The 27,442-nt window shown below is 43.4% G+C and overlaps 1 protein-coding gene across 1 annotated transcript; it reads left to right on the top strand.

The window, feature by feature from the left end:
* Nucleotides 1-1,636: 1,636 nt before the first annotated feature.
* Nucleotides 1,637-4,995, top strand: LOC147336552 (protein NLRC3-like). Its single transcript, XM_086287677.1, has 2 exons — nt 1,637-3,307; nt 4,818-4,995. Exons 1-2 carry the CDS (start codon nt 1,680-1,682, stop codon nt 4,993-4,995), a joined length of 1,806 nt encoding a protein of 601 aa, XP_086143803.1. The 5' UTR covers nt 1,637-1,679.
* The last annotated feature ends 22,447 nt before the right edge of the window (nt 4,996-27,442 follow it).

Raw genomic sequence — 27,442 nt, 5'->3', positions numbered from 1 at the left:
GACCCGGTGTTTAGAAAAAATGCATCTCAACTGCTCCGATACTCCTGACACGTACGGGATCACTACAGGTTTTCTCTTAGGCAGCGGTTGTCCTTCTCACCTGGATCGGCTGGAGCTTTCTTTAGGCGCCTTTCCAGCTTTGACAAAAGTCCAGCTGGGACACACTTATGCTACGTCCAGGTGAACAGAATCCACTTTTGGAGATTTACTTTCCTGGATGATTGAGAATGCATCAAGACGTTCCTCCTAAAGTGTTATTCAGTGTTGTGACAGTCAGCTGCTTCAGCTGCTGCTGGGATGGGCTGTGGCAAAGAGAACAGAGAAAATCCAAATCAGAGTTTTTCTCTGAATTAAAAGCAAGGAAACAACAATATATTCTACATGGTGAAACTGATGGTTTATGGTGTTTGGGTCTGTTTTTCTGTATTCATGCAGATAAAGTGTAAACTCAGATGAATTATACCATCAAATGTTAAAGGAAAATATCAGGATGAGTGTCTGTGAGCTGAGAAGGACGTGAAGCGAGCAGTTTATCCCAGAGTTGAAGCTGCTCTGTGTGCAGAGATGAGCTCAGATTCCTGCTGTGATTGATCAACAGTCACAGAAATGTAGACTTGTAGTTATTACTGCAGTATGGTCACAGCAGATACTGATAAACATGTATTATGAGGATGGATGATCATGTTTCTCACTCTCTCCTTTAAATCTCAGTTTTTTTCTTCTTCACAGTTTATCTGTTAATTTATTAATGAATAACACTGAAAGAGTTTCTGTTATATTTCCCCTTGAACATCAGCTTATTAGGGCGGCATTAGGAAATAGCCCCCCTCCAAAGAATGAATAAATGAATGATGATAATAATAAAATGATTAAAAAGCAGAGCTCAGAGTGGTAGAATGGTCAAACATGGATCCACGGGTGGTTCAACTGCATTTGGTGACGTGACTAAAGCAAATCTTTCAAATAATCCCACCATCAACGGGATGTTGTCTCCTTTACTACGGTTACTTTACTTGGTCACCGTGTGAGTTTCTTTGAAATGAACCAAATTCTTTTATTTGTTGATTGTTGCATATTTAACCTCTACAGTCAGGAAAGGAGGAGATGAGGCCTCAACAATGTTGGGTTGTAGCTGTGGTTCAGGTTAGAGTGAGTGTCCATGGAATAAATGTAAGTCAGTGAACTGGAAACATGACTGTGTTCAAACTTTGTTTTCCTTTTTATAATGAGTGTAATCAAAGGTGGACAGAAGTATCTCCACTTTGACTTTTCTGTGTCACCATCAGAGCTTCTGCACAGTGTGGAGAAAGATCCAGAAGCAGAGCTGGACTGCAGACAGCCAGTCAGAGCAGCTGTGTACAAAGTAAGACTGAACATCTGTCTGCTGATGGACTCATTTCTGAAAACTGGACTTCTTGTGTTGTTCAGACATTGAAGAGTTTTCTTTCTCTTTAGTCTCATTGTTTTTCTTTCTTTCAGCAGATGTTGGTCTGCAGGAGGTTTTAGATGAACATAAGATCAGCCTGAGGAGGAGATGTGAACGTGTGACTGAAGGAAGTGAGGAAACAGGAAGTAGAACCCTCCTCAACAGGATCTAGACTGACCTCTACATCACAGAGGGACAGAGTGAAGAGGTTCATACCCAACATGAGGTGAGGCAGCTGGAGACAGCTTCCAAGATGGACGCCCTCCATGACGCTCCAATCAGGTGCCAGGACATCTTTAAAGCCTTACCTGACCAACAGAGACCCATCAGAGTGGTTCTGACCAATGGCGTGGCTGGTGTTGGAAAAACCTTCTCAGTGCAGAAGTTCACTCTGGACTGGGCAGAGGGCTTGGAGAACCAACATGTCAGTGTGGTGGTTCTGCTTTCATTCAGGGAGCTGAACCTGATCAGAGATGAGCAGTACAGTCTTCTGGAGCTGCTCCATGTTTTCCATCCAACATTACAGAAGGTTACAGCAGAGAAGCTGGCTGTCTCTCAGCTTTTGTTCATCTTTGACGGCCTGGATGAAAGCAGACTTTCATTGGATTTCACCAACAGGAAGCTGCTGTCTGATGTCACACAGAAGTCATCAGTCAGCCAGCTGCTGACAAACCTCATCCAGGGAAATCTGCTTCTCTCGGCTCTTGTCTGGATAACTTCCCGATCCGCAGCAGCCAATCAGATCCCTCCTACATGTGTTGACAGGCTAACAGAAGTACGAGGCTTCACTGACGCCCAGAAGGAGGATTACTTCAGGAGGAGATTCAGTGATGAAGAGCTGTCCAGCAGAATCATCTCCCACATGAAGACATCCAGGAGCCTCCACATCATGTGTAGTATCCCAGTCTTCTGCTGGATCACTGCTACAGTTCTGGAGCACATGTTGACTACAGAGCAGAGAGGAGAGCTGCCCAAGACCCTGACTGACATGTACTCACACTTCCTGCTGCTTCAGACAAACAGGAAGAAGAACAAGTACCATGAGGGACGTGAGACGAGTCCACAGGAGCTGACGGAGGCTGACAGGGAAGTTCTTCTGAAGCTGGGGAGGCTGGCGTTTGAACATCTGGAGAAAGGAAACATCATGTTCTACCAAGAAGACCTGGAGCAGTGTGGTCTGGATGTGACAGAGGCCTCGGTGTACTCAGGAATTTGTACAGAGATCTTCAAAAGAGATTGTGTGATCTTCCAGAAACCAGTCTACTGCTTTGTTCATCTGAGCATTCAGGAGTTTCTGGCTGCTGTCTACATGTTCCACTGTCACACCAGCAGGAAGACAGAGGTGCTGAAGATGTTTCTAAAATCAGAATCTTTAATCAAGATGATTTTCAGTCTTTTTGATAACAAAGATCTCCAATCACTTGATGTATTTCTGAGGAGAGTCATGGAGAAATCCCTCCAGAGTAAAAATGGCCACCTGGACCTGTTTGTTCGCTTCCTTCATGGCCTCTGTCTGGAGTCCAACCAGAGACTCTTAGTAGGTCTGCTGGGTCAGACAGAGATCAGTCCAGGAACCATCCAGAGAGTCATCAACAACCTGAAGTGGATGAACAGTGATCAAATCTCTCCTGACAGAAGCATCAACATCTTCCACTGTCTGATGGAGATGAACCACCTCTCATTATTTCAGGAGATCCAAGAGTTCCTGAAGTCAGAGAACAGATCAGAGAAGGAACTCTCTGACATCCAGTGCTCAGCTCTGGCCTTCATGCTGCAGATGTCAGAGGAGGTTCTGGATGAGTTGGACCTGCTGAAGTACAAAACATCAGAGCGGGGACGACAGAGACTGATTCCAGCTGTGAGGAACTGCAGAAAGGCTGGGTGAGTCCAGATGTGATCACTAACATCATTGATCAGTGTAGGTTAGTAGTTTAATGTTGAAAATAAAATCAGATTGTAACCACAAAGTGTTTGTGTCCGTACGCTGCAACCTTCCACACCATTCCTTTATTGTACAGACTCAGCAGCAGCTCCATGGATCCCAAATCCAAGAGTGGAGAACAGATTTGAAGTGTGTCACATCCATGCAGTCACAGCTGTTTCCACCATGTTTCCACTGATATTGATCCTGTTCAATGACACGTTTCATATCAGTGAATATGTTCTTTAGGACGTCCACTGACATGTTTAAGTGTCCTGCTGGAAATCACTCAAATCATCCATGAAATCCATGAAAAATCCTTTTAGTGTTTCTAACTTCTCCCTCTGTCCTCTCTCTCTCTCCATCCTCCTCACTGCTTCTTTCACTGATAATCACACAAACATCGTATTCAGCTACAAAATAACACAATAATATCATCTGATCATCATTATTATAAGAGCAGGATCCATATTTGATATCAGAGTAACACACTGCTTGGTTATGTGCAGTCATCATCAGTGACTGTGGGTCAAACAGAAGCTCTCTGATTGGTTGCTGACCTTGGTCACCTGTCCACTCTCACCTGTTTGTGTTTGCTCTCTCTTTGCTGTCTCCATCCTCTCTCTCCTTTCTCTCCCTCTCTGTCTTTGTACGTCACTCAGGTCCAATGGAAACAGTGACATTTACAAACCAATCAAAGACAAACTGATCCATGTCAGGTTATAACAATATTCAAAGTGAATACAGTCTGCTGCTGGACACAGACAGGTAACATCATTTTGACCTGCTGTCACCTGGATCTGGACTCATAAACACTGAAGCCCTGAACAGGAATACAAATCATTTTCTGCCAACTAGCGACACAGCAGCAGATAATGGCTCAGAAAGCTCAAATGAGCCAATCATTTCTGTGTTTAGTTCCCCTGAAATCAGATCTGATATCAGCAGCTCTGAGTTCATTCATCATTATTGTCCAGTGATGAGATTTCTGCTCCGTTTGGTAACAGTCAGCAGGTTTTTCCTGCGTGTGGACGTGAACAGTCGTACCTGACAGCAGGTAGCAAACAGAGATTATCTTTCCAGCTGGAACTCTTCACTGAGCTGAACTCATTCAAAATGTTCTGGAGTCAAAACAGGAAACAGTCCAAATGTGTGTCTTCACTCTGACTCTGGATCAGATCTCAGTGACAGACTGTGGACATTATGGAAGCCTAAATGTGACACCATCTTCCTCCTTCATCTGCAGATTAAAGCCAAACAAAGATTCTCATTAAAAGTCTGCAGGTCTGAGAGAGACTCAATCGTTGTGTCATGTCAAACACAGTAAGAGGAGCTGAAGCACAGATGTGAAGAGCAGATTCATCAGATTATGACCTCACTCTGTTTTGTCTTCATATATATTCAGTCTGTGTTTATAATGCAGATTTTCTGCTTTTATAATAACACATTTTATTTTTTCTATCATCACAGACTGACTCAGTGTGGACTCTCAGAGTCTCACTGTGAAGTTGTGGCCTCAGCTCTGAAGTCCAACCCCTCCCATCTGACAGAGCTGGACATTAGTAACAACAAGCTGCAGGATTCAGGTGTGAAGCTTCTGTGTGCTGGACTGGAGAGTCCAAACTGTCGACTGGAGACTCTGAGGTGAGTTCACTGACTGCGGCTGTTGTTGTTTTTCTATATTTCAGGTCTTTGATTGATGTTTGAAACTTTCTTTAGTTCCTACATGTTCAGGATGTGTCTGAAGACAAATGTGAAGAAGTTTGAGTGCTTTCAGAAATGTTGTCTTTCCAAACGACTGAACAACAGTTTTTCCTTTTGGCTCCAAACAGAAGTGACAGACTTGAGCAGGGTTCATTTAAAGGCTGACAGAAGTGGAGTGGTGACGGGGAGATGTTTGACAGGACAGTGTTTCAGCCTCCACAGGTTCATGTTGTGCTCCATCAGTCAGTGAAGATGAAGTCAGTGCTGATGAGGCTGTAGAGTGTGTGAGGGATGTGAATGAGGATGATGAAGATCTGATGATAGCAGATAAAAACAGGCTGCAGAGACTTTGAGCCATACAGGGCACACAGTGTGTGTACAGAACAGCTGAAATCATTATGGAGGCCTCACTGGAATATGGAAGCATCACAGTACAGCTTCAGTGAAGCTTTAAAGTCTCTGATATGAGATGAGAAATGAAGCAGCCAGAGCTTTTTCATGAGTGGAAATCCACTGTGACTGTGAGCTGCTGCTACAGCCTCCAGATTAGCCAGCAGCTCATCCTGCTCAACATTTCCTCACCAACTTTAATGGAAGTGTGATGTTTTCAGCTGGAGTGATGGTCAGGGTGGCCTCCCTCTCCTCTTCTTCTCCTCTTCCTCTTTGATTTGTAAAGCCACTTCTGCTGCTTTCATTCATTTGGAAGTCCTGTAGCTGAGTTTGGGAGAGACTAACAGCCTCGGCAGCAGAGGGGAGAAAGGCTGTAACACCACCACTTTACTCTGTTCTACCTGTCACATCATTTTATCAGGAAAGAAATATGCTCATGTTTTTACTATGTTTGTCTTGAAGATGTAAGAAGATCACATGGTGCTTTTTATTATTGTGTTGGTTTGTTTCATGTCTCTTGGATGGAGCCCAGCTGTGCGTGGCCCCTGGGCCTGTGGTCAGAGTGTGTGCTGGATAATCCGGCCCAGGATGAGGCCAAACTGACATGGGATGAAATGTCTGTCACATAATTGAGCTTAGTGTAGTTTCATTTCTGCACAATTTAAAAACAACCAAAACTTTGTTCTGTCTTTTCTATGTTATACTGTAGACTTTCTTTGATACTGTGTCCAAAAGGAGCAGCTTTTACTTTGAAGGGGAGCCGTCTGTTTCCTCTTCAGGTTGGATGATGGAAGCAAATGAGTGTGTGATGTTCTTTCAGTGTTGCACTTTGTAGACGCTCCCTGAGCACTGGTCTCACAGCCAGCTGCACATAGAGACCAGTGTTGTTAGTCCAGGTCAGAAGATGACTTGTTGGAATGAAAATGAGCTTGTAGTTTGTCTGCTTTAACCCTTTAAAGCCGGTCGGAGCGGGCACGCTCTGTTTTGAGTAACTCTTTTTAAATCCCGGTAACACTGCAACCACGTAAGCTAGCGCAATAATTTTTTTGCATATGAAACCGGAGGAGTTGTACTTACATCTTATGCCATCAGCTTGTCCTCGGTCACAGTTTCCTTCCACATAAAGCTTTGCAAAAACTGCATAAAAATCACTTGCAGCAACAAAAACATAATATTCCAGAAACACGCTTTGCCGATCCGATCAGCTATTTGTAACATTTCCTACGTCCATCAGCGCGAACTATCATATGTCCTCCATGTCCTGCCCAAAAGCGGGAGTGATGTCATTTTGTGGAAATGTAGTTTTTTACCATCAGGGCCTTATGAGCTTATACTGGTGTTTTTAAAAGTTATCTTTGACTTCATGACTTTCTGTGTCGTTTCTGGGATGCTTAGGACTCATATTGCACTGCTGGAAATAGTTTATTTTAATGCAAATGCTGTTTTTTTTGCAAATTTACATTATAATATTTATTTTCATTTTTCCTGCAGTATATGAAAATTGGTGTATTTCAAAAATAAAACTATTAAGACACTTAAAATAAATTTCCTGTGGTGGGAAACAATTTTGTGCAACTTTTTTGTATTTACAGTTTTGAGGGATAAGCCTCTTAAATTTCTCTAACTAGAAATATATGTTAAAAAAAAGTAAAACGATTTTAAATTATTTTGTAGTTTATTGCACTTTTTTGCAATGGATGTAATTACTAATATGTAATTGTATGTAATATGTAAATGTAATTGCACTTAATTCAGACATATTATTAAAATTTGGGATATAATGGTTGTATTGATGTATATCAACTTGAAATGCTCCCAAAAATGGCACCACAGCATGTAAACATATAATATAACCTCTAGCGGACTTGGTTCTATGGTAGGTCTTAAAGGGTTAATAATGTGACTGGAAAAAGGTGTTGGACTTCAAATATGTCCATTTCTTTCACACTTCACCTTTAAAAGTGAAGCCTTGTGGTTCCTGGAAGGAAAAACACGACTTTTTCAAGTCTTTGTCCTGTTTTTATGATAAATGTACGACTTTAATGTGAAACATTCAGAGTTTTTTCTCTTGTTGTGTTTGTTTGAAGCTGCTTCCTGTTGGCTTCAGCTGTTTGGAGTTTCCATTTTCTAAACTTCTACATTCTGAACCTTCTTCAGCTCTGAACAGATGATGAAACACTGAATGATTTCAAGCTCACACTTTGTCTAATAAACTTACATCTTTCATTTTTTATACAGATTGAGTGTTTGTGGTTTGTCAGAGATCAGCTGTGATTATCTGGCAGCAGCACTGAAGTCCAACCCCTGCCATCTGAGACTGCTGGAGCTGAGCCCTAACTACAAGCTGCAGGATTCAGGAGTGAAGCATCTGTGTGGTTTCCTGGAGAGTCCAGGATGTGGACTTGAAACTCTGAGGTCAGTCAGCATGTTTTAGTTGTGCTGAGATGAATACATAGCTGGACTGGCCATCGGGCATACCGGGCATCTGCCCGGTGGGCCGATGGTGATTTTTTGTTTTTTTGGGCCGATGGGGTTTTTTTTTTTCATGTTTTTTCCGTAACGGTATAAACACTGCACATGTTTGTTTTTTTGTTTATTTATAAGGAACCCCATTAGCTTCCACAACAGTGGTTGCTAGTCTTCCTGGGGCCCAAACCATCAAATACCACCAAATAAAATGTTACACAATGAGTTGGATGCAAATTGTCCACATAATTTGGCTCTTAGATCCACAATAAGGTTTTACAATTCTGAAAATGTAAACATGTGAATATTAAAAATTATATAAAAAAGCAAAAAAACCAAAACACAACACTCAAACAAAATACACAATTTCCATTACAAGTGACATTACCCTCTACAATTTTTACAAATACATTAAAAACGGCCTAAATAGGCTTTTAGGTGATTTTTAAAATTATGAATAGAAGCCAATTCTCTAATTGCATAAGGCAACTTATTCCACTGAAAAGATGCTTTAAATATAACAGAGTTTTTCAAAAAGTTACTTTTAACTCGAGGAGTTACTAAATTGTGGTTAGTTGAGAATCGTGTAGCATGATTATGTATTTCATCTGGATACTGCAACTGAGCATAAAAAAAGTGTGGTGTGTTTACCAGTATTGCTTTCTTTAAAAATACAAGTAAGCCATAGTATAATTTAGCTTGTACAGAAAGCCAAGAAAGTTTATCGTGCATTTTATCAATACTTGTATAGTATGAACACCTTAACACTAATCTGGCCGCCCTATTTTGGACTAACTGAAGTCTGTTCAGATCTGTCTTATTAGCTGCAGAACAAATGATTGAGCAGTACTCTAGATGAGATAATACTAGTGCATTAATGACATCTTTCATAATTGAAGAAGTGATGTAAAAAGAGCATTTCCTAGCTATAGCTATGCCCTGTCCCATTTTCTTAATAACAGAGTTGATGTGCTGAGACCATGAAAGGTGGTGGTTTATGGTAACACCAAGTAATTTAATCTGGGTGACCTGTTCTAATGCCGATCCAGCTATGGAAAGATTTAGTTGTGGGCTGTTGACTAAGCGTACTCTACTTCCTATTAACATGGATTTGGATTTAGACACGTTTAAAATCATGTTGTTTTTACTTATCCAATCAAACACATTCAGCAAATCTAGTTGTAACACGCTTGTCAATTCAGAGTGGCTACTGGCTGAATAAAACATGGTGGAATCATCAGCATACATTACAAGATGAGATTTATCCAGGACATACGGCAAATCATTTGTAAAGACTGAGTAGAGAAGTGGACCGAAGCAGCTGCCTTGGGGTAGACCACAGTTCATTTCACAGCCCTCCGAGAAATAACCATTATAATAAACCTTTTGCCTTCTTCCAGACAGATAACTTTCCATCCAGCACAAAACAGCTGGTGAAAATCCATAACATTTTAGTTTATCTATCAAAAGATCATGATTTATCAAATCAAATGCAGCACTAAAATCCAAAAATACCACCCCGGCCAAATTCCCATTATCCAGATATTTGTACCAGTTATCTGTCATGTGAATAAGAGCTGAACTGGTGGAATAACCAGGTTTGTAGGCATGTTGAAACTGAGTGAGTAACTGATTTTCTATTAGGTAACGTTGAATTTGTTCATAGACAATCCTCTCCAGAATTTTACTTAGAACGGGGAGCAGACTAATAGATCTGCTATTGACACCATTAAAAACGTCATTCTTGTTTTTAGGGATGGGAATTATTTTCGATTCTTTCCACTGCAATGGAAATAAGCTGCATGCCAAAGATCTATTACATATGGGACATATAGGAAGGGACACAAACTTGGCTGCAAGTTTGAGCAGTTTACTGTCTATGTTATCAGAGCCGGAGGATGTATCGTCAGGAAGTGATATCAATAAGCGCTCTACCATCTGCACGTTCACTGCCTCAAACTTAAATTGGCATAGCTTATTATTCATGATAACATCCTGTATAAGACGACGTGATAAGGTGGGTTCGCCTTTGCTCATATTAGATTTTAAATTTGTTATTTTATTGCTGTAATAATTCGCAAAATAATTGGCTATGTCCTTAGCTTTACTTATAAACCTACCACCCGTGTAGATGTGAGACATCACCATAGCAAGATCTCTACCCATTATATTATTTAAAACTTTCCACACCTTTTTGCTGTCCTTATTGGCCTCCTTGAGCTTAAGTTGATAATATTCTTTCTTCTTGCGCCTATTCAATTTAGTTACTTGATTTCTTAACTCGCGATATCTTGCCCACTCTTGTGGACTGATAGACTTATGTGCTTTTGCTTTTGCTATATTCCTTTCTGACATTGCAACCTTAAGTTCATTATCTAACCAAGGTGCGTAGTTCTTTTTAACAGTAAATCTTTTTAAGGGGGCATGTTTGTCAGCCAGGTAGCAAAAGTTTTCAATAAACATAGATAATGCCATATCAGGGTCACTCTCGAGGCAGCTGTCAGTCCAGTGAATTTCTTTTACGTCATTAATATACTTATCTGCATTGAAATTTTTGTATGATCTATGAAAAATAATCTTTTGTGCAGTTTTCAGTGGTTTCATTTTCTTGGTCAAACCTACAAGATTATGGTCACTATAACCAACTGGAATAGAAACAATATTAGAGCAATGCTCAGGAACATTTGTATATATATATGATCAATGCATAATGATGACCTATGACCTCCAGCGTTGACCGTGACCCGGGTGGGAATGGTGATCATCTGAGACAGGCAACAAGCCGACGCTGATGAACTTATCTTTTGCCTTAAAGAACAAGAAGGAGCTGACCAATTGATATTAAAGTCTCCTAATAAGAACATGTCTTTGTTTTCCTCAGTTACTCTTTCCAGCATTTCACAGATTCGTTTTACATACAACATATTACTACTTGGGGGTCTATAGCAGCAACCTGCTAATACAGGCCTGCCATAGAGCGGGTGTAACTGAACCCACACAATTTCCAGGTCGTTAAACATTAAGTCTGTACGTAGTTTGCTTGCCATCCATCCATCCATCCATTTTCATCCGCTTTGTCCGAGGCCGGGTCGCGGGGGCAGCAGCCTAAGCAAAGAGGCCCAGACCTCCCTCTCCCCAGCCACCTCCTCCAGCTTATCCGGGGGAATACCAAGGCGTTCCCAGGCAAGCCGAGAGATATAATCTCTCCAGCGTGTCCTGGGTCTGCCCCGGGGCCTCCTCCCGGTGGGACATGCCTGGAACACCTCACCCAGGAGGCGCCCAGGGGGCATCCTTGTCAGATGCCCGAACCACCTCAGCTGGCTCCTTTCGATGTGGAGCAGCAGCTGCTCTACTCTGAGCCCCTCCCGGATGGCCGAACTTCTCACCCTATCTCTAAGGGAGAGGCCAGCCACCCTTCGGAGGAAGCTCATTTCTGCCGCTTGTATCCGCGATCTCGTTCTTTCGGTCACTACCCACAGCTCGTGGCCATAGGTGAGGGTAGGGACGTAGATCGACCGGTAAATTGAGAGCTTCGCTTTTACACTCAGCTCCCTCTTCACCACGACGGACCGGTGCAGCGTCCGCATTACTGCAGCTGCAGCTGCAACCCAATCCGTCTGTCGATCTCCGGCTCCCTTCTCCCATCACTCGCGAACAAGACCCCGAGATACTTGAACTCCTCCACTTGGGGCAGGAACTCATCCCCGACCCGGAGTGGGCACTCCACCCTTTTCCGGCTGAGAACCATGGCCTCAGATTTGGAGGTGCTGATCCTCATTCCCGCTGCTTCACACTCGGCTGCGAACCGTTCCAGTGCGAGCTGGAGGCCCTCACCCAGCTCGCACTGGCAAGTTTGCTTGCCATATTATCATTAATGTATAGGGCTACGCCCCCTCCAAATCTGTTCCTGTCCTTCCTATACAACTTATAACCGTTTATTTCAAATTCATTATTCTCAAAGGCAGCATCTAAATGTGTCTCGGAAATAGCCAGCACACTTATCTAACTAAGGGAGTTTTTCCTTCCCACTGTCGCCAAAGTGCTTGCTCATAGGGGGTCATATGATTGTTGGGTTTTTCTCTGTATCTATGAAGCGCCTTGAGGCGACTTTTGTTGTGATTTGGCGCTATATAAATAAAATTGAATTGAATTGAATTGAACTTATCGTATTTATTGACAACAGTGACTGAATTTCCTGAGTCTTATATTTAAGGCTACAAATATTAACATGAGCCACTGAAAAATCTTTAACGGAGAATCCGGGAATAAGTATAGGATCCGACATTTGCAGACCGATCGATCTCAACAGCAACACTGCACATGTGTCAAGGTCAAGGCCCGCGGGCCACATCCGGCCCGGCGTACATTTATATCCGGCCCGCGAGATCGTTTTATATAGATGTACTATTATTGTTATGCATGGCCCTGCGATATGAGGCGCTAATAATATACAAACTACAGATCCCATAATGCAGCGCTGCAGCCTCCTTGTTGAACGCTAAACTTCTGTTATTGCGAAGCTAACCGCTCACAATGGTGGAGAGAAAAGTTGATTCTGAAAGCAGAGCCTTTCAGCGCCAGTGGGTGACTGAATATATGTTTACATACATTGCTGGTAAACCCGTGTGTCTTAAAGAAGACACACGGGAAGAAGAAGAATCTGACATTTCAGCAGACTTTTTTCATCAGAGCAAAGTCACAAATTGAAGCTGTTGTGAATGAAAATTTTATTGTAGCAGAGGAGCGAAATGAGCCCGGTACCACTCTGAAGAGCTGCATGATGAAGCTGTGCGACGTCTTGTGTCCAGACAAAATGCAGATTTTGGAAAATGTGAGCCTGAGCAGAAATACGATTGCTGATTGGGTTTGTGAGATGGCCACTGATTTAAGAACACAGTTGTGTGAAAGAAGCAAAAACTTTATTGCATACTCTCTTGCTGTGGATGAAAGTACAGACAAACTGAATTGCACAGGGGGCCAAACAGAAACACATGAAGCAGATTTTCCTGTTCTGGCTTTTTATAGCAGATAACCTTCTAAATATTCTGCAGTCCATCAAAACTGAAGCAAACCATGAATCAACATGTGAACATGAGCTGATGCTGCTGAAGTGAAGCAAAGTTCCAGAGGTTTGATTACAGACACAGCTGAGAGTTTGTAATCTGTCATCATTTTAAAAGGTTTAAATTTCTTCAGTATTGAACAGCAGAAATGAGGCTTTGTTTTGGGAGGCCGACAGCAGTGAACACAACAGCAGACTGGTGCGTAATAAGCAGTGAATAATGCAGGAAACAGATTTTTGAAGGTAAACTGTTCTTGAAGTACACTGAGAGAGAGAGAGCTGTGCAGGAAGTAAACGTCAAAGTCAGAGAGAATTCATGACGATGTTCATCAAACATAAAGCGTAGTTTGGATCTTCTTCTGCTGCTGGTTCAGTCAGTTTTGGTTGGAGACAGATGAAACCTGCAGCTTCAGGATCTGTGAGCTGTCCACTTTCAGCCCCGACGGCGTGTCCATGTACGTGCTGTCGAGTGAACGATCCACGCTCTGTGTTTCCATCTTTGTGTGTTTAGCTGCTCTCATTTACTGTTTTATCTGTTTGCTTGTTGTTGAAATACTTTTGGGAGCTTTAACCTGAGATTCTGGCAAAATACATTTATATTAAAAATCGATTCAGGATTGAATGAATCAACATCGCTTTATTCAAATTAAAACCATTTAAATAGGAAAATCCATTTTTTTACAGCCGCCTCTAATGCTGGGTAATGTCAGCTGGTCCATGTGCAGCTGGCTGTGAGGCTCAGGGAGCGTCTACAAAGTGCAACACTGAAAGAACATCATCCATAATCGCATCCAGTAGTGGCTAGTTAATGGGCGATTGTGGCTCAAGAGTTGGGAGTTCGCCTTGTAATTGGAAGGTTGCCGGTTCGAGCCCTGGCTTGGACAGTCTCGGTCGTTGTGTCCTTGGGCAAGACACTTCACCCATTGCCTACTGGTGGTGGTCAGAGGGCCCGGTGGCGCCAGTGTTCGGCAGCCTCGCCTCTGTCAGTGCGCCCCAGGGTGGCTGTGGCTACAATGTAGCTTGCCATCACCAGTGTGTGAATGTGGTGTGAATGGGTGGATGACTGGATATGTAAAGCGCTTTGGGGTCCTTAGGGACTAGTAAAGCGCTATATAAATACAGGCCATTTACCGGGCCATAAACATTGAGTAATAACTGCACTCTCATACAGCGAGACTCAAATGCCTTTAAACATCAGCTTATCCTGCTGATCCAAGTCCAACACTGAGTTTGTAAAAACATGTTTGTCAATCATTTTGTTTGGTTTCTGAGGAAAATGATTCAATAACTTTGTAGTGTTCTGTTGCAGAGTGTAGCAACTCCGATCAAACACCAAGCTAAACCTCTGTCAATGAATACACGAGTCCGAGTAGAGTTGACTTTTTACTCAGAATCTTCATTTGACAAGCGGTGAAAACTGTAGTTGAAAAGAAATACAGAATAGAAAAATTGATCGTTTACATAAATATTGCATCATGAAATAACTCAAAATGTGACCTTACACCTTCGTGTTAGCTTTAGCAACAGTAATGATCATCAAAACTGCCCTTTTTTAACATGTACAAATCAACCTCCATGAATCACAAATAAAATATAATTTTTAACAAATACCGCTATTTATGCCTTTTTAACACCTTCACCATGAAATATATACACTTACGACGTTGCCTGAACAATGTTCCCAAGTGGATGGCTGTGGATAAGCCTCAGAGCAAGACCGCATGTCTCTCTCCCTCTTAGAGCAACCAGGAAGAGGAATTAAACAGGAAATGAAGTAATACAGGTCACCCACCAGGAAGTGAGGTCACCAGCAAGCTAACCTTCAAATTTAAAGCTTCTTAACATTTTGAAGTCTTTTTACTGTTCTTTTTAACTTAAATACATACGAAAGAATTACTTTAAGCAAACATTAAAGATAAATGAAATAAATGCCTTTGAGGCATCACACTCCCCGCCTGGCCTGTGTGAGGCCACTATGAACTTGAATGAGTCCAAACAACAGTCCTTAAATCAGTCCTTAGGCAGAAGAAGAACTACTTCTGCAACTGGCCTAAGGAAGGTTCTTGTGTCACCGTGGTCGGTCGTTTTTACTTCAACCTTTCTCACATGTCCATCCTTCCCAGGAAAGGTTGCTGTGACTATGGCCATGGGCCAGTAGTTGCGGATGGTCTGCTTGTCCCTGAGGAGGACCAGATCCCCAACTTGAAGGTTTCTGCGTGTCACTGTCCATTTTTGTCTTTGTTGTAAGGATGGTAAGTATTCTTTGCTCCAACGGGCCCAAAACTGGTTTGCGAGCGCTTGAACTTGCCTCCATTGTTTTGTGAAGAGGTCCTTGTCTGTGAAATCTCCTGGAGGAGGTGGAACTCCTGATTTCTGTGTGAGGAGCATGGCTGGTGAAAGAATGAAAGGTTGGTTTGGGTCTGTAGACACAGGTAGGAGTGGACGTGCATTGATGATAGCTATAATTTCTGCCATTAGTGTTGACAGCACTTCATGGGTCAGGCGACTCTTTTGCTGCAAGAGCATTGAATCAAGGATTCTCCTGGCAACACCAATCATCCGTTCCCATGAGCCTCCCATGTGGGAAGCATGCGGAGGTCTGAAGTTCCAGCTACATCCTTGCTTGCTGAGGTACCCCTGTACAGTATTACCCATCTCCAACTCCTTGCTAGCTCCAATGAAGTTGGTCCCACAATCAGACTGAAGTTCCTTTGCAGGGCCTCTGAGAGCGAAGAACCGCCTGAGAGCATTTATACAGCTAGATGTGTCCATAGACTCAATCAGCTCAATGTGGACGGCCCTTGAACTCAAACAACTAAACATCATGGCCCACCGTTTGCTCTCTGCCTGTCCTCCTCTGGTGCGTCTGGTTACAACAGACCAAGGACCAAAGACGTCAAGCCCCACGTATGTGAAGGGAGGGCAAACCTTGAGACGTTCCGGCGGTAAGTCGGCCATACGTTGTTCTTCCGGTCTCCCACGCAGCTTCCGGCAGATTACGCATTTGTGTAGGACTGAATTGATTAGTCGCTTCCCACCCAAAATCCACAGTCCAGCTGCCCTTACTGCACCTTCTGTGAGATGTCGACCCTGATGTCTCACCTGCTCATGGTGATGTCGTACGAGCAGTAAGGAAACGTAGCTGTCCTTGGGTAGGATTACTGGGTTCTTTTCTTCACACGTTAGTTGAGAATGTTTCAGTCTGCCTCCAACGCAGATGAGACTACTCTCCAAAGTTGGACTGAGTTTATGCAACGGGCTGTTTGTGGGCACCACTTTGTTTTCTTGGAGGGCCGACAGTTCCTTGGCAAAGGCTGGCCTTTGTGCTACTTGCAGAATGACATGTTTCGCTTGAGCTATTTCATCCACAGTACGAGGTAAGCGGCATGTGTGCCACCCTGTACACCTGCTGTTTTGGTTTGAATGTTTGTGAGATCTTGCCACATGGATAAGGAAAGCCACAGCTCGCAGTAGAGAGGTAAAGGTGGAGAAACGGCGAAAGCGATCAGGGGTAAGTACAGGTTCCTTCAGATGAGTAGTGTAGGTGCGTACCTGTGGTCGAATCTCTGAGTCATTTCCCGGGTCGATGAGCTCAAACGTCTCACTGGTTCGTGTTGTTTCTGCAGATAACTGATGCAGGAATGAAGGTCCGGTGAACCAAGAACTCTGTGTCAGATGGGATGCAGGCAGAGATCTGGATGCATGGTCCGCGGGGTTTGCTTCCGTGCACACATAATGCCATTGTTCTGGTCTGGTAGATTGTCGGATACGTTGGACTCTGTTATGGACATATGTGTAGAAGCGTTTTGTCGTATTGCAAATGTACCCGAGTACCACCTTACTGTCCGTGTAGAACCTGACAGCATCCAATTTCAGATCCAGCTCCTCTCGGATGAGATCTGCCATTTCTACTGCAAGGACAGCAGCGCAGAGTTCGAGCCTCGGGATTGTTGGTTCAGACTGGGGTGCTAATTTGGCTTTGCCCATAACAAATCCTACTTCCACTTTTCCATCCTCCTGGATGGCTCTCAAGTAAGCGATAGCCCCAATGGCCATAGTTGAGGCATCTGAGAATACAAACAACTCTGTGCGCACAGCTTTGGTGAGCGAGGTTGATGTGTATGCACGTGGCACATGAAGCTCCTTTAGGACTTGGAGAGAATCTCTCCAGGTTTCCCATTTCTTCAGCTTGTCTTCTGGGAGAGGTGCATCCCAGTCAGTCAGTTCCGAACTAAGTTCCCTAAGAAGAGCTCGTCCCTGGATTGTGACGGGTGCCAGCATACCCATTGGATCAAAAACACTATTGATGGTGGAGAGGACTCCACGTCGAGTGAAAGGTTTGATAATAGTTGATGCAGAGAATGTAAATGTGTCTTTTCTGATCTCCCAAAGCAAACCCAGGCTGCGCTGCATGGGTGCTGTCTCCCCACTCAAATCCAGATCCTTGATGAGCGGGACACAATCTTCTGGCGGGAAAGCTCCAGTGACTGCTGGACTGTTCGACACAAACTTGTGCAAGCGGAGGTTTGATTCAGCAAGTGAAGCCTGAGTCTGTTGGAGAAGGTTGATTGCTTCTGCTTCAGATGGGAGAGACACCAAGCCATCATCCACGTAAAAGTGCCTTTCCACAAATTTCATTGTGTCGGCACTGTACTTCTGGGCACCTGCAGCAATGGCTCTTCGCAGACCATAGATAGCCACAGCCGGAGATGGTGAGTTGCCAAAGACATGAACCCTCATGCGATAGTCGATAACTGCCTTGGTGAGGTCGTTTTCCTCATACCACAAAAACCGGAGGAAGTTGCGGTGCCTTTCATGGACCAAAAAGCAGTGAAACATTTGTTGGATGTCGGCGAGGATAGCTACTCTCTCCCTTCGAAAGCGTAGAAGGACGCCCAAGAGAGAATTGTTGAGGTCGGGACCAGTCAGAAGCACGTCATTGAGGGAGACCCCGCAGTACCAAGCGCTGGAATCAAAAACCACCCTGATTTGGTTGGGCTTTTGTGGGTGGTATACCCCGAATGATGGAAGAAACCAGCACTCTTCATCTTCCCTCAAGGGTGGTGCCACCTCTGCGTGACCGTTGGCAATGATCTTCTCCATGAATGCCACATATTGCTTCTGCATCTCAGGTTTCTTCCTGAATTGGCGTTGCAAGGATTCAAACCTCTTAACCGCATGCTCTTTATTATTTGGCAAACGTTGCCGTGGCTCCTTGAACGGCAATGGAGCAACCCAACTACCAGTGTCATCTCTGTGGACATTTGTATCCATGATCTCTAGGAAGAGGATGTCTTCTATTGATGGAGCAGGTTTGTTATCATGTTCAGATTGGTTAAACACTGTGTGTCCTAGCATCCTCTCTGGCATTTTGTTAGACTTGCTGAAGCTTGGCTGTGTTTCTTTGACATGCATGAAACTTGCACAGGGCTGAAATATGGAATGGCGACCGCTGTCTACCACATGGGTCTTGAATGTGTCCACCGTTGGCTTATGCACATTACCTAGGCACACCTCCCCTATCACCACCCAGCCTAGATCGAGACGTTGTGCAAAGGGAGCGTTGTGTGGCCCGTTAACTTGCTGCCTGACCTTGTGTGCTCTAAGCACGTCTCTCCCGAGCAGCAGGAGTATCTCTGCTTCTGGGTCTAGATCGGGGATGTGTTTGGCTATATGGTGGAGATGAGGATGATGCAAAACAGCACCTGGTGTTGGGATTTCCGCTCGATTGTTAGGGATTTCGGGGCACTCAAGGAGTGGTGGAAGAGGTATGAGCACGTTGCCGTTCAACAACTCTATCTGGAATCCCTCTGCCTTTCTGCCATACGTTTCGATGACACCGGAGCATGTTCTGAGATGGTATAAGAGTGGTTCGTTCTCCACACCAAACAGCTCAAAGAACTCTGGCCTGGCTAAAGAGCGATTGCTCTGGTCGTCCAGAATTACATAAGCTTTAATGGCTTTGTGTTTTGAATGTTTGGGGTAGACCTTTGCAAGGCAGATCTTAGAGCAAGAACGACCCCACTGGCCGGGGCCACAAACCTCTGTGCAGCTGGTTCTAACATCAGTTACGTTAGAGTCATCTTCTCCCTCCCCGCCATTCTCTTGTGGTGGTGGTGGAGCCTTGGTGAGTTGAGGTTGTGGGCCAGGGTGCATGGCTGCATCATGATAGATGCTTTCACACTCTAAGCATTTCACGGAAGATTTGCAGTCTTTGGCAACATGTGAAGTTGAAGAACAACACTTGAAGCATATTCCTTTCTGTTTTAGAAAGGCCTTCCTGTCATCGATGGACTTGTTTCTGAATGTCCTGCATTTTTTAAGTGGGTGAGGTTTATTGTGCAATGGGCAGTTCTTGTTAGCGTCGTTGTTGATTGTAGAGACATCTGTTTTGTGAACCGCGATAGACTTGTTGGTGTTAAAGCTCTTCATAGGTAATCTATCTGGTTTTGTGGGGCTTGCGCCGTTGCTTTGACGAATAAAGCTGGGGTCATTTCGCTTCTTTGCCTCATGACAAACAAAGTTACAAAAGTAACTAAAGGGAGGGAAGCAGCCGTTATTCTCTTCTTTGTACCACGACCCAGATGACACCCACTTATCCTGGAGCCCATATGGGAGCTTGTCTACAATGGGTCCGATACCTCTGGAGGTGTCTAGATATGACAGCCCAGTGAGGTATCCATCCTCCTTTGCGCCTTGTATCTCCATAAGCAAATCCCCAAGTTCACGTAATCTGATGTGATCTTTGGCTGCAATTTTTGGAAAACTGTCAAGTCTCTGAAACAGTGACTGCTCGATCATGTCAGGGGCACCATAGCAGTCATTCAGCCTCTCCCATGCCTTGCGCAGAGCCAAACCAGCATTATTCACATGCACTGAGCGTATGCATCTTATTTGCTGTCCAGACTCTTTTCCTAACCATTTGGTCATGAGGTCTAATTCTTGTGTTTCTGTAAGTTGAACCTCAGCCACAGCGTTAGTGAATGAGGACCGCCATGCACGGAAATTCTCTGGCTTATCATCAAATTGGTACAATCCTGACGTAACGAGATCACGTCGCGCCAAATATTGTGCCAGAGGGTCTGGAGGTTGTGGCACGCTCACTGGAAGCATATGCTGGGGTGTTTGTGATTGAGCACTTATATACATGCGAGGGTTTGTTCTTTCGACGTCGGTCTTCGATTCAGCTCTGGTCAGTTTAGACAGGTTTGTTGTGGGTGGATGCGTCCCATTATCCACTTCAGGCTTGGGCTTGGTATTGCTATGTTGGAATTCCGCTAAGCTTACAGGTGGATGCCATGTTCTGAAACTGTCTTGTGATTCTGTACGGTCTACAGATTTAACAGGTGGGACAGATACTGGTGCGAAGGTAGACTGATTCTGATCATTTTGAGAGCAAACATATTCACTAGTACGTTGCAATCTAAGCCTGTCTTCTGACTCAGATTTCATATTTTCTACATTTCCATGCATTTCTGCTACATCTTCTAACACCTGTGCTTCAGCGATGGCTGCGTCTGCTTCACGATTTAATGTTAGCACTTCCAGCTCTGTATCAATTCTAGCAGCTTCCAACTGATTTTGAGCTTCTCTAGTTTTCCTTTCTGCTTCTCTAGCAGCCTTTTCCAATTTTAATTTAGCCTCCTGGCTAGCATATGATGCTCGTACCTTAGCAGCTTCTGCTTTAGCTCTGGCGCGAGCCGCACTTACAGATGATGCTGATGTCACGTTGCTCCTGGTATTTGATACCGATGACTTGTTGCTTGCTGCCATCATGAACACGTAGGACCATCGAGTGCCGTCTTTTCACTGTAGTGTTCTGTTGCAGAGTGTAGCAACTCCGATCAAACACCAAGCTAAACCTCTGTCAATGAATACACGAGTCCGAGTAGAGTTGACTTTTTACTCAGAATCTTCATTTGACAAGCGGTGAAAACTGTAGTTGAAAAGAAATACAGAATAGAAAAAATGATCCTTTACATAAATATTGCATCATGAAATAACTCAAAATGTGACCTTACACCTTCGTGTTAGCTTTAGCAACAGTAATGATCATCAAAACTGCCCTTTTTTAACATGTACAAACCAACCTCCATGAATCACAAATAAAATATAATTTTTAACAAATACCGCTATTTATGCCTTTTTAACACCTTCACCATGAAATATATACACTTACGACATTGCCTGAACAATGTTCCCAAGTGGATGGCTGTGGATAAGCCTCAGAGCAAGACCGCATGTCCCTCTACCTCTTAGAGCAACCAGGAAGAGGAATTAAACAGGAAATGAAGTAATACAGGTCACCCACCAGGAAGTGAGGTCACCAGCAAGCTAACCTTCAAATTTAAAGCTTCTTAACATTTTGAAGTCTTTTTACTGTTCTTTTTAACTTAAATACATACGAAAGAATTACTTTAAGCAAACATTAAAGATAAATGAAATAAATGCCTTTGAGGCATCACAAACTTGCTGCTAATACACAACATTTCATCATATTTCCTCATAAGCCTCTTTTGTCTGACCATTTGATCCCATTTGAATTTGCAATAAAGGATCCACAGAGTTTGGTGACAATAATGACAGTAGATGTTTGTGTGAAAGTGCTGGAAGCAAATGAGTGTGTGATGTTCTTTCAGTGTTGCACTTTGTAGACGCTCCCTGAGCACTGGTCTCACAGCCAGCTGCACATAGAGACCAGTGTTGTTAGTCCAGGTCAGAAGATGACTTGTTGGAATGAAAATAAGCTTGTAGTTTGTCTGCTTTAATAATGTGACTGGAAAAAGGTGTTGGACTTCAAATATGTCCATTTCTTTCACACTTCACCTTTAAAAGTGAAGCCTTGTGGTTCCTGGAAGGAAAAACACGACTTTTTCAAGTCTTTGTCCTGTTTTTATGAGAAATGTACGACTTTAATGTGAAACATTCAGAGTTTTTTCTCTTGTTGTGTTTGTTTGAAGCTGCTTCCTGTTGGCTTCAGCTGTTTGGAGTTTCCATTTTCTAAACTTCTACATTCTGAACCTTCTTCAGCTCTGAACAGATGATGAAACACTGAATGATTTCAAGTAGGGCTGCACGATTAATTGTTAGAAAATCGCGATCTCAATTCATACTTATGTGCGATCTCATTTCCAAATGTCAACAATTAAAAAAAAAAAAAAAGACGACGATTGTACCGCATTTTGATCTGGGACGTACTCTGCATGAAACCAAGCGCTCACTCTTCCTGCTCAAGAAATGACAAGGGCGGAGCCTTATACCACGTGATACAGAAGCTGTGCCGTGTGATGCTAATATTAGCAGGGAAAAAACAACGGAGAGCACGTCAGGGATGACGAGAAAGTGACAGGAGAAAATCCGTCCCGGTCAACCACCCAAACATCAATAACGGGAACCTTATACAGCGCTTCCCTATACCCGTCGAACTCCCGCAGGCACAAAGAAATTACGGAGGCTATCACTTATCACCTGACCAAAGATATGGCTCCCATCAACACTGTGCAAAACGAGGGATTTAGGAAAACGATCAACACCCTAGACAAACGCTACACAGTGCCGTCCCGCCCCGTATTTTTCTATTGTTGCACTACCTGCTCTATACACGCAGTGTCGAGCAACGGCGGAGGTGGAATTTCAAGCAGTACAACATTTTACGGCAATGACAAAACGTGAGACATTTGTTGTTTTTATGTTTATTTATGGTTTTTATGTTCAGTCTCAACTGTTATAGAAGTTCTTGTGCTGTTAATAAGCGCAATAAATATTTATATTGGAAAAGAAAATCGTGAGAGAATCATGATCTCAATTCTAAACAAAAAAATCGTGATTCTCATTTTATGCAAAATCGTGCAGCCCTAATTTCAAGCTCACACTTTGTCTAATAAACTTACATCTTTCATTCTTTATACAGATTGAGGGGCTGTGGTTTGTCAGACATCAGCTGTGATTATCTGGCAACAGCGCTGAAGTCCAACCCCTCCCATCTGAGACAGCTAGACCTGAGTAATGGCCCCGCTTATTTGTTGACTAACAACAACCAGCTGCAGGATGCAGGAGTGAAGCATCTGTGTGGTTTCCTGGAGAGTCCAGGATGTAAACTTGAAACTCTGAAGTCAGTCAGCATGTTTTAGTTGTGCTGAGATGAATATGATGTGAAAGTTGTGCTGACACTAAACTGCAGACATCAGGCTGATATTATACTGATCCACACTGAGGATCTTCATGGTAAAGTCTGTTTTCTTCTTCTCTGGTTTAGTCCATTGACTGCAGCAGAACAATGTTCACATTTCAAACCTTCAAAGAAGAAGAAAAATCCTCCACTGGATAATTCACTGTGAAACTCTCCAACTCTTCATTCCACCTTAAAGTCTGTCTGACACTGAAATCCAAAGCAAAATGTGCGTTTGCTTTACAGACAGCAGTCCAACACAAACATACACACATCATCCAAAACACAGTCCAACATCCAAATCTCCTCCACTGCCAGCATGAATGATGGGAAAGAGAAGGAGGAACACTCTGACATTCAGGGTTAGAATGAGTTTCATGAAGCAGACTGTGAAGATCAAAGCTGCATTAGAAAGCTTACATGAATGAATGAGTGGACAGAAGTGGACAGAGATCATCTGAAGCACTTCAAAGGCTTTAAATCAGCACATTTCTCTTTATTCTTTATCAACTCTGTTAGTTTCTCTCAGTTTTCTGTGGAATGAAGCTAACAGCAGGCTAATAAGATGCTGACCAATAGATTTCTATTAAAGGTTGTAATTTGTATATGAAAAAGTGCTTTTGCTCAGCAGGGATCAGCTTACAGGTAGAATACAGCTGCTGGATGGGATTAGCATGTCATAGCTATCTACCAAACTGCTAACTGGGGGATTTCAGGCCATCTATGGATCATTTTTGCTAACTATTTATTCAGCTTAGGCTCACAGGGCTGCAGCCTGTGCCCTAGCTGTCATAGGGCAAGAGGCGTGGTCCACCTGCACAGGTGAGCAGTCCATCACAGGGCCAACAGAGAGAGACAGAGAAGCACTCTCTCACATCCACACCTACAGCCAATTTAGAAGCACCAATAAACCTAAGCAGCATTTCATTGGACTGTGGGAGAACATCCAACCTCCACAGAAATGCCAACAAGCTTCAGCCTACAACCTTCTTGCTTTAAGGCACTAGTGCGAACCACTTTTCCCCATTTCAGTCCAAATCCTGCATCTTCCTGTTTCTGACTCCAGGCCAGCTCAACTAACACTTTCTCATCAGACACTGCCACCTAGTGGAGGAAGTCTTAGTTCCATTTGAAGCTTCAGATTACAGTTAGTTCCTTTAAAAAGAGGTGGAGATGGTGGGGCCACCTCTCATGTTTAGCTGTTTTCCACTTTTTCTTTGGTCATTTTAGCCTTTTTGGCCAGGGTGAAGGGAGTATCTGCCATCAAACAAGAAGACAGCCACATGTAACTACGACGGTGTTTGCTAGTTCACCTTACATGTATTAATGCAATAACGTGGTTAACCTACTCAACGTAAATTACACACGAACAACATAAAACTACACACGCAGAGAAGAACGGCTGCTGCTGCCATCATCATCCGTCATCATTTCTGCTACACTGGCAGGGCTAGGGGTCAGGACTCTCCTCTTCGGTTTCTTTGGGTATGTTGCTAACTCCGGGTCTGATAACAGGCACCACACCCGCAGTAGATGTGCTCGGTGTGAGGTCTTGCAGCAAGCTATCAGATACTAGGGCTGCCACAATTAGTCGACTAGTCACGATTACGTCGGTCACGATTACGTCGACTATCAAATTCGTCAACGACTGATTTAATAGTCAACGCGTCGTTTGAAGCTTTGTAAAATCACAAAAGACGCAGGAATAAGTAGTATGATTTAAGAGTGTAATAACGGACTGAAACAGAAGATGGCGGCACTGCATGTACAAGGATGCCAGCTGCCGTTAAACCCCGAAGAAGAAGAAGTAGCTCTGTCCCAGAATTCATAGCGCAGCCCAGCTCAGTTTCCAACAATGGCGGCAGCTAGTTAGTTTTAATATTACTCTTATTATTCTTTCTGGGTCACAAAATAAACGTTCAACATATTTTCAGGCGAGAATGTAGCTGTGTAAACCTCAAATATCTGCTCCGTTTATCAAGACACCACATATTTTCAAAAGCGCTCCGACGTTTTCGGAGACGTCTGTTACCCACTACAGTGGGGCAAAAAAGTATTTAGTCAGCCACCGATTGTGCAAGTTCCCCCACTTAAAATGATGACAGAGGTCAGTAATTTGCACCAGAGGTACACTTCAACTGTGAGAGACAGAATGTGAAAAAAAATCCATGAATCCACATGGTAGGATTTGTAAAGAATTTATTCGTAAATTAGGGTGGAAAATAAGTATTTGGTCACCTCAAACAAGGAAAATCTCTGGCTCTCACAGACCTGTAACGTCTTCTGTAAGAAGCTTTTCTGTCCCCCACTCGTTACCTGTATGAATGGCACCTGTTTGAACTCATCATCTGTATAAAAGACACCTGTCCACAGCCTCAAACAGTCAGACTCCAAACTCCGCCATGGCCAAGACCAAAGAGCTTTCGAAGGACACCAGGAAAAGTATTGTAGACCTGCACCAGACTGGGAAGAGTGAATCTACAATAGGCAAGCAGCTTGGTGTGAAAAAATCAACTGTGGGAGCAATCATCAGAAAATGGAAGACATACAAGACCACTGATAATCTCCCTCGATCTGGGGCTCCACACAAGATCTCATCCCGTGGGGTCAAAATGATCATGAGAACGGTGAGCAAAGATCCCAGAACCACACGGGGGGACCTGGTGAATGACCTGCAGAGAGCTGGGACCAAAGTAACAAAGGTCACCATCAGTAACACACTACAACGGCAGGGAATCAAATCCCGCAGTGCCAGACGTGTTCCGCTGCTGAAGCCAGTGCATGTCCAGGCCCGTCTGAAGTTTGCCAGAGAGCACATGGATGATACAGCAGAGGATTGGGAGAATGTCATGTGGTCAGATGAAACCAAAGTAGAACTTTTTGGTATAAACTCAACTCGTCGTGTTTGGAGGACGAAGAATACTGAGTTGCATCCCAAGAACACCATACCTACTGTGAAGCATGGGGGTGGAAACATCATGCTATGGGGCTGTTTTTCTGCCAAGGGGACAGGACGACTGATCCGTGTTAAGGACAGAATGAATGGGGCCATGTATCGTGAGATTTTGAGCCAAAACCTCCTTCCATCAGTGAGAACTTTGAAGATGAAACGAGGCTGGGTCTTCCAACATGACAATGATCCAAAACACACCGCCCGGGCAACAAAGGAGTGGCTCCGTAAGAAGCATTTGAAAGTCCTGGAGTGGCCTAGCCAGTCTCCAGACCTCAACCCCATAGAAAATCTGTGGCGGGAGTTGAAAGTCCGTGTTGCTCGGCGACAGCCCCAAAACATCACTGCTCTCGAGAAGATCTGCATGGAGGAATGGGCCAAAATACCAGCTATTGTGTGTGCAAACCTGGTAAAGACCTATAGTAAACGTTTGACCTCTGTTATTGCCAACAAAGGTTATGTTACAAAGTATTGAGTTGTATTTTTGTTATTGACCAAATACTTATTTTCCACCCTGATTTACGAATAAATTCTTTACAAATCCTACCATGTGGATTCATGGATTTTTTTTTCACATTCTGTCTCTCACAGTTGAAGTGTACCTCTGGTGCAAATTACTGACCTCTGTCATCATTTTAGGTGGGGCAACTTGCACAATCGGTGGCTGACTAAATACTTTTTTGCCCCACTGTAGCTCGATAGGTCACTAGAGCCCGTGAGAGCACCGGACTCCCGGCAAATCGTTTTCAAACCCACCGCCATCTTTCTCCACTCTGTTTAAACATGATATATAAGTCACTTAGATAACTTAAAAATGTTATTGTTTGGCTTTTTTTTAGTATTTTATTTGTTCCTGAGTAAATCGGTTTGGCTGAGATTAAAGTTATAGTTTTTACACAGCTGAATAAACGTCAAGCAGACAGCTGATTATCAGAAGTGTGAGATGCTCGAGAATATACTACGGTGTCCCGTTATAGTTTAGATAGCAAGGAGTTTATTAAACTTCACCGAAACAATCTGCAAATTACATTAAAATTTAATAAGCTATCATCTCGTCTTTATTTTTAATTAGCACATACCTGAAACACTTAAAGCTGTAAGCTAATGATAGTTATATAAGAGCAGATGCTGCTGGTGCAATAAGCTGTACGTTTTACGTCCAACGGATACATGATCTGATTAGTCGACTAATCGCAAAAATAATCGGTGACTAGTCGACTATCAAAATAATCGTTTGTGGCCGCCCTATCAAATACGGTGCATTTCTCGGCTTTAAAAAAACGCTATGCCTCGCCAGGTGTTTCATCAGATTCGAGGTGTTACCTCCCTGCACAGTATCACCTTAAAGCACTTGT

This window comes from Aulonocara sp. 'chitande type north' Nkhata Bay, linkage group LG3, assembly GCF_057382095.1.
Source record: "Aulonocara sp. 'chitande type north' Nkhata Bay isolate Kocher_YH1m ecotype deep benthic linkage group LG3, A_spYH_male_GT1.1, whole genome shotgun sequence".
NCBI classification, from domain to species: domain Eukaryota; kingdom Metazoa; phylum Chordata; class Actinopteri; order Cichliformes; family Cichlidae; genus Aulonocara; species Aulonocara sp. 'chitande type north' Nkhata Bay.
Note: the sequence above shows the minus strand (reverse complement) of the source record. Positions and strands in the feature narration are given on the sequence as shown.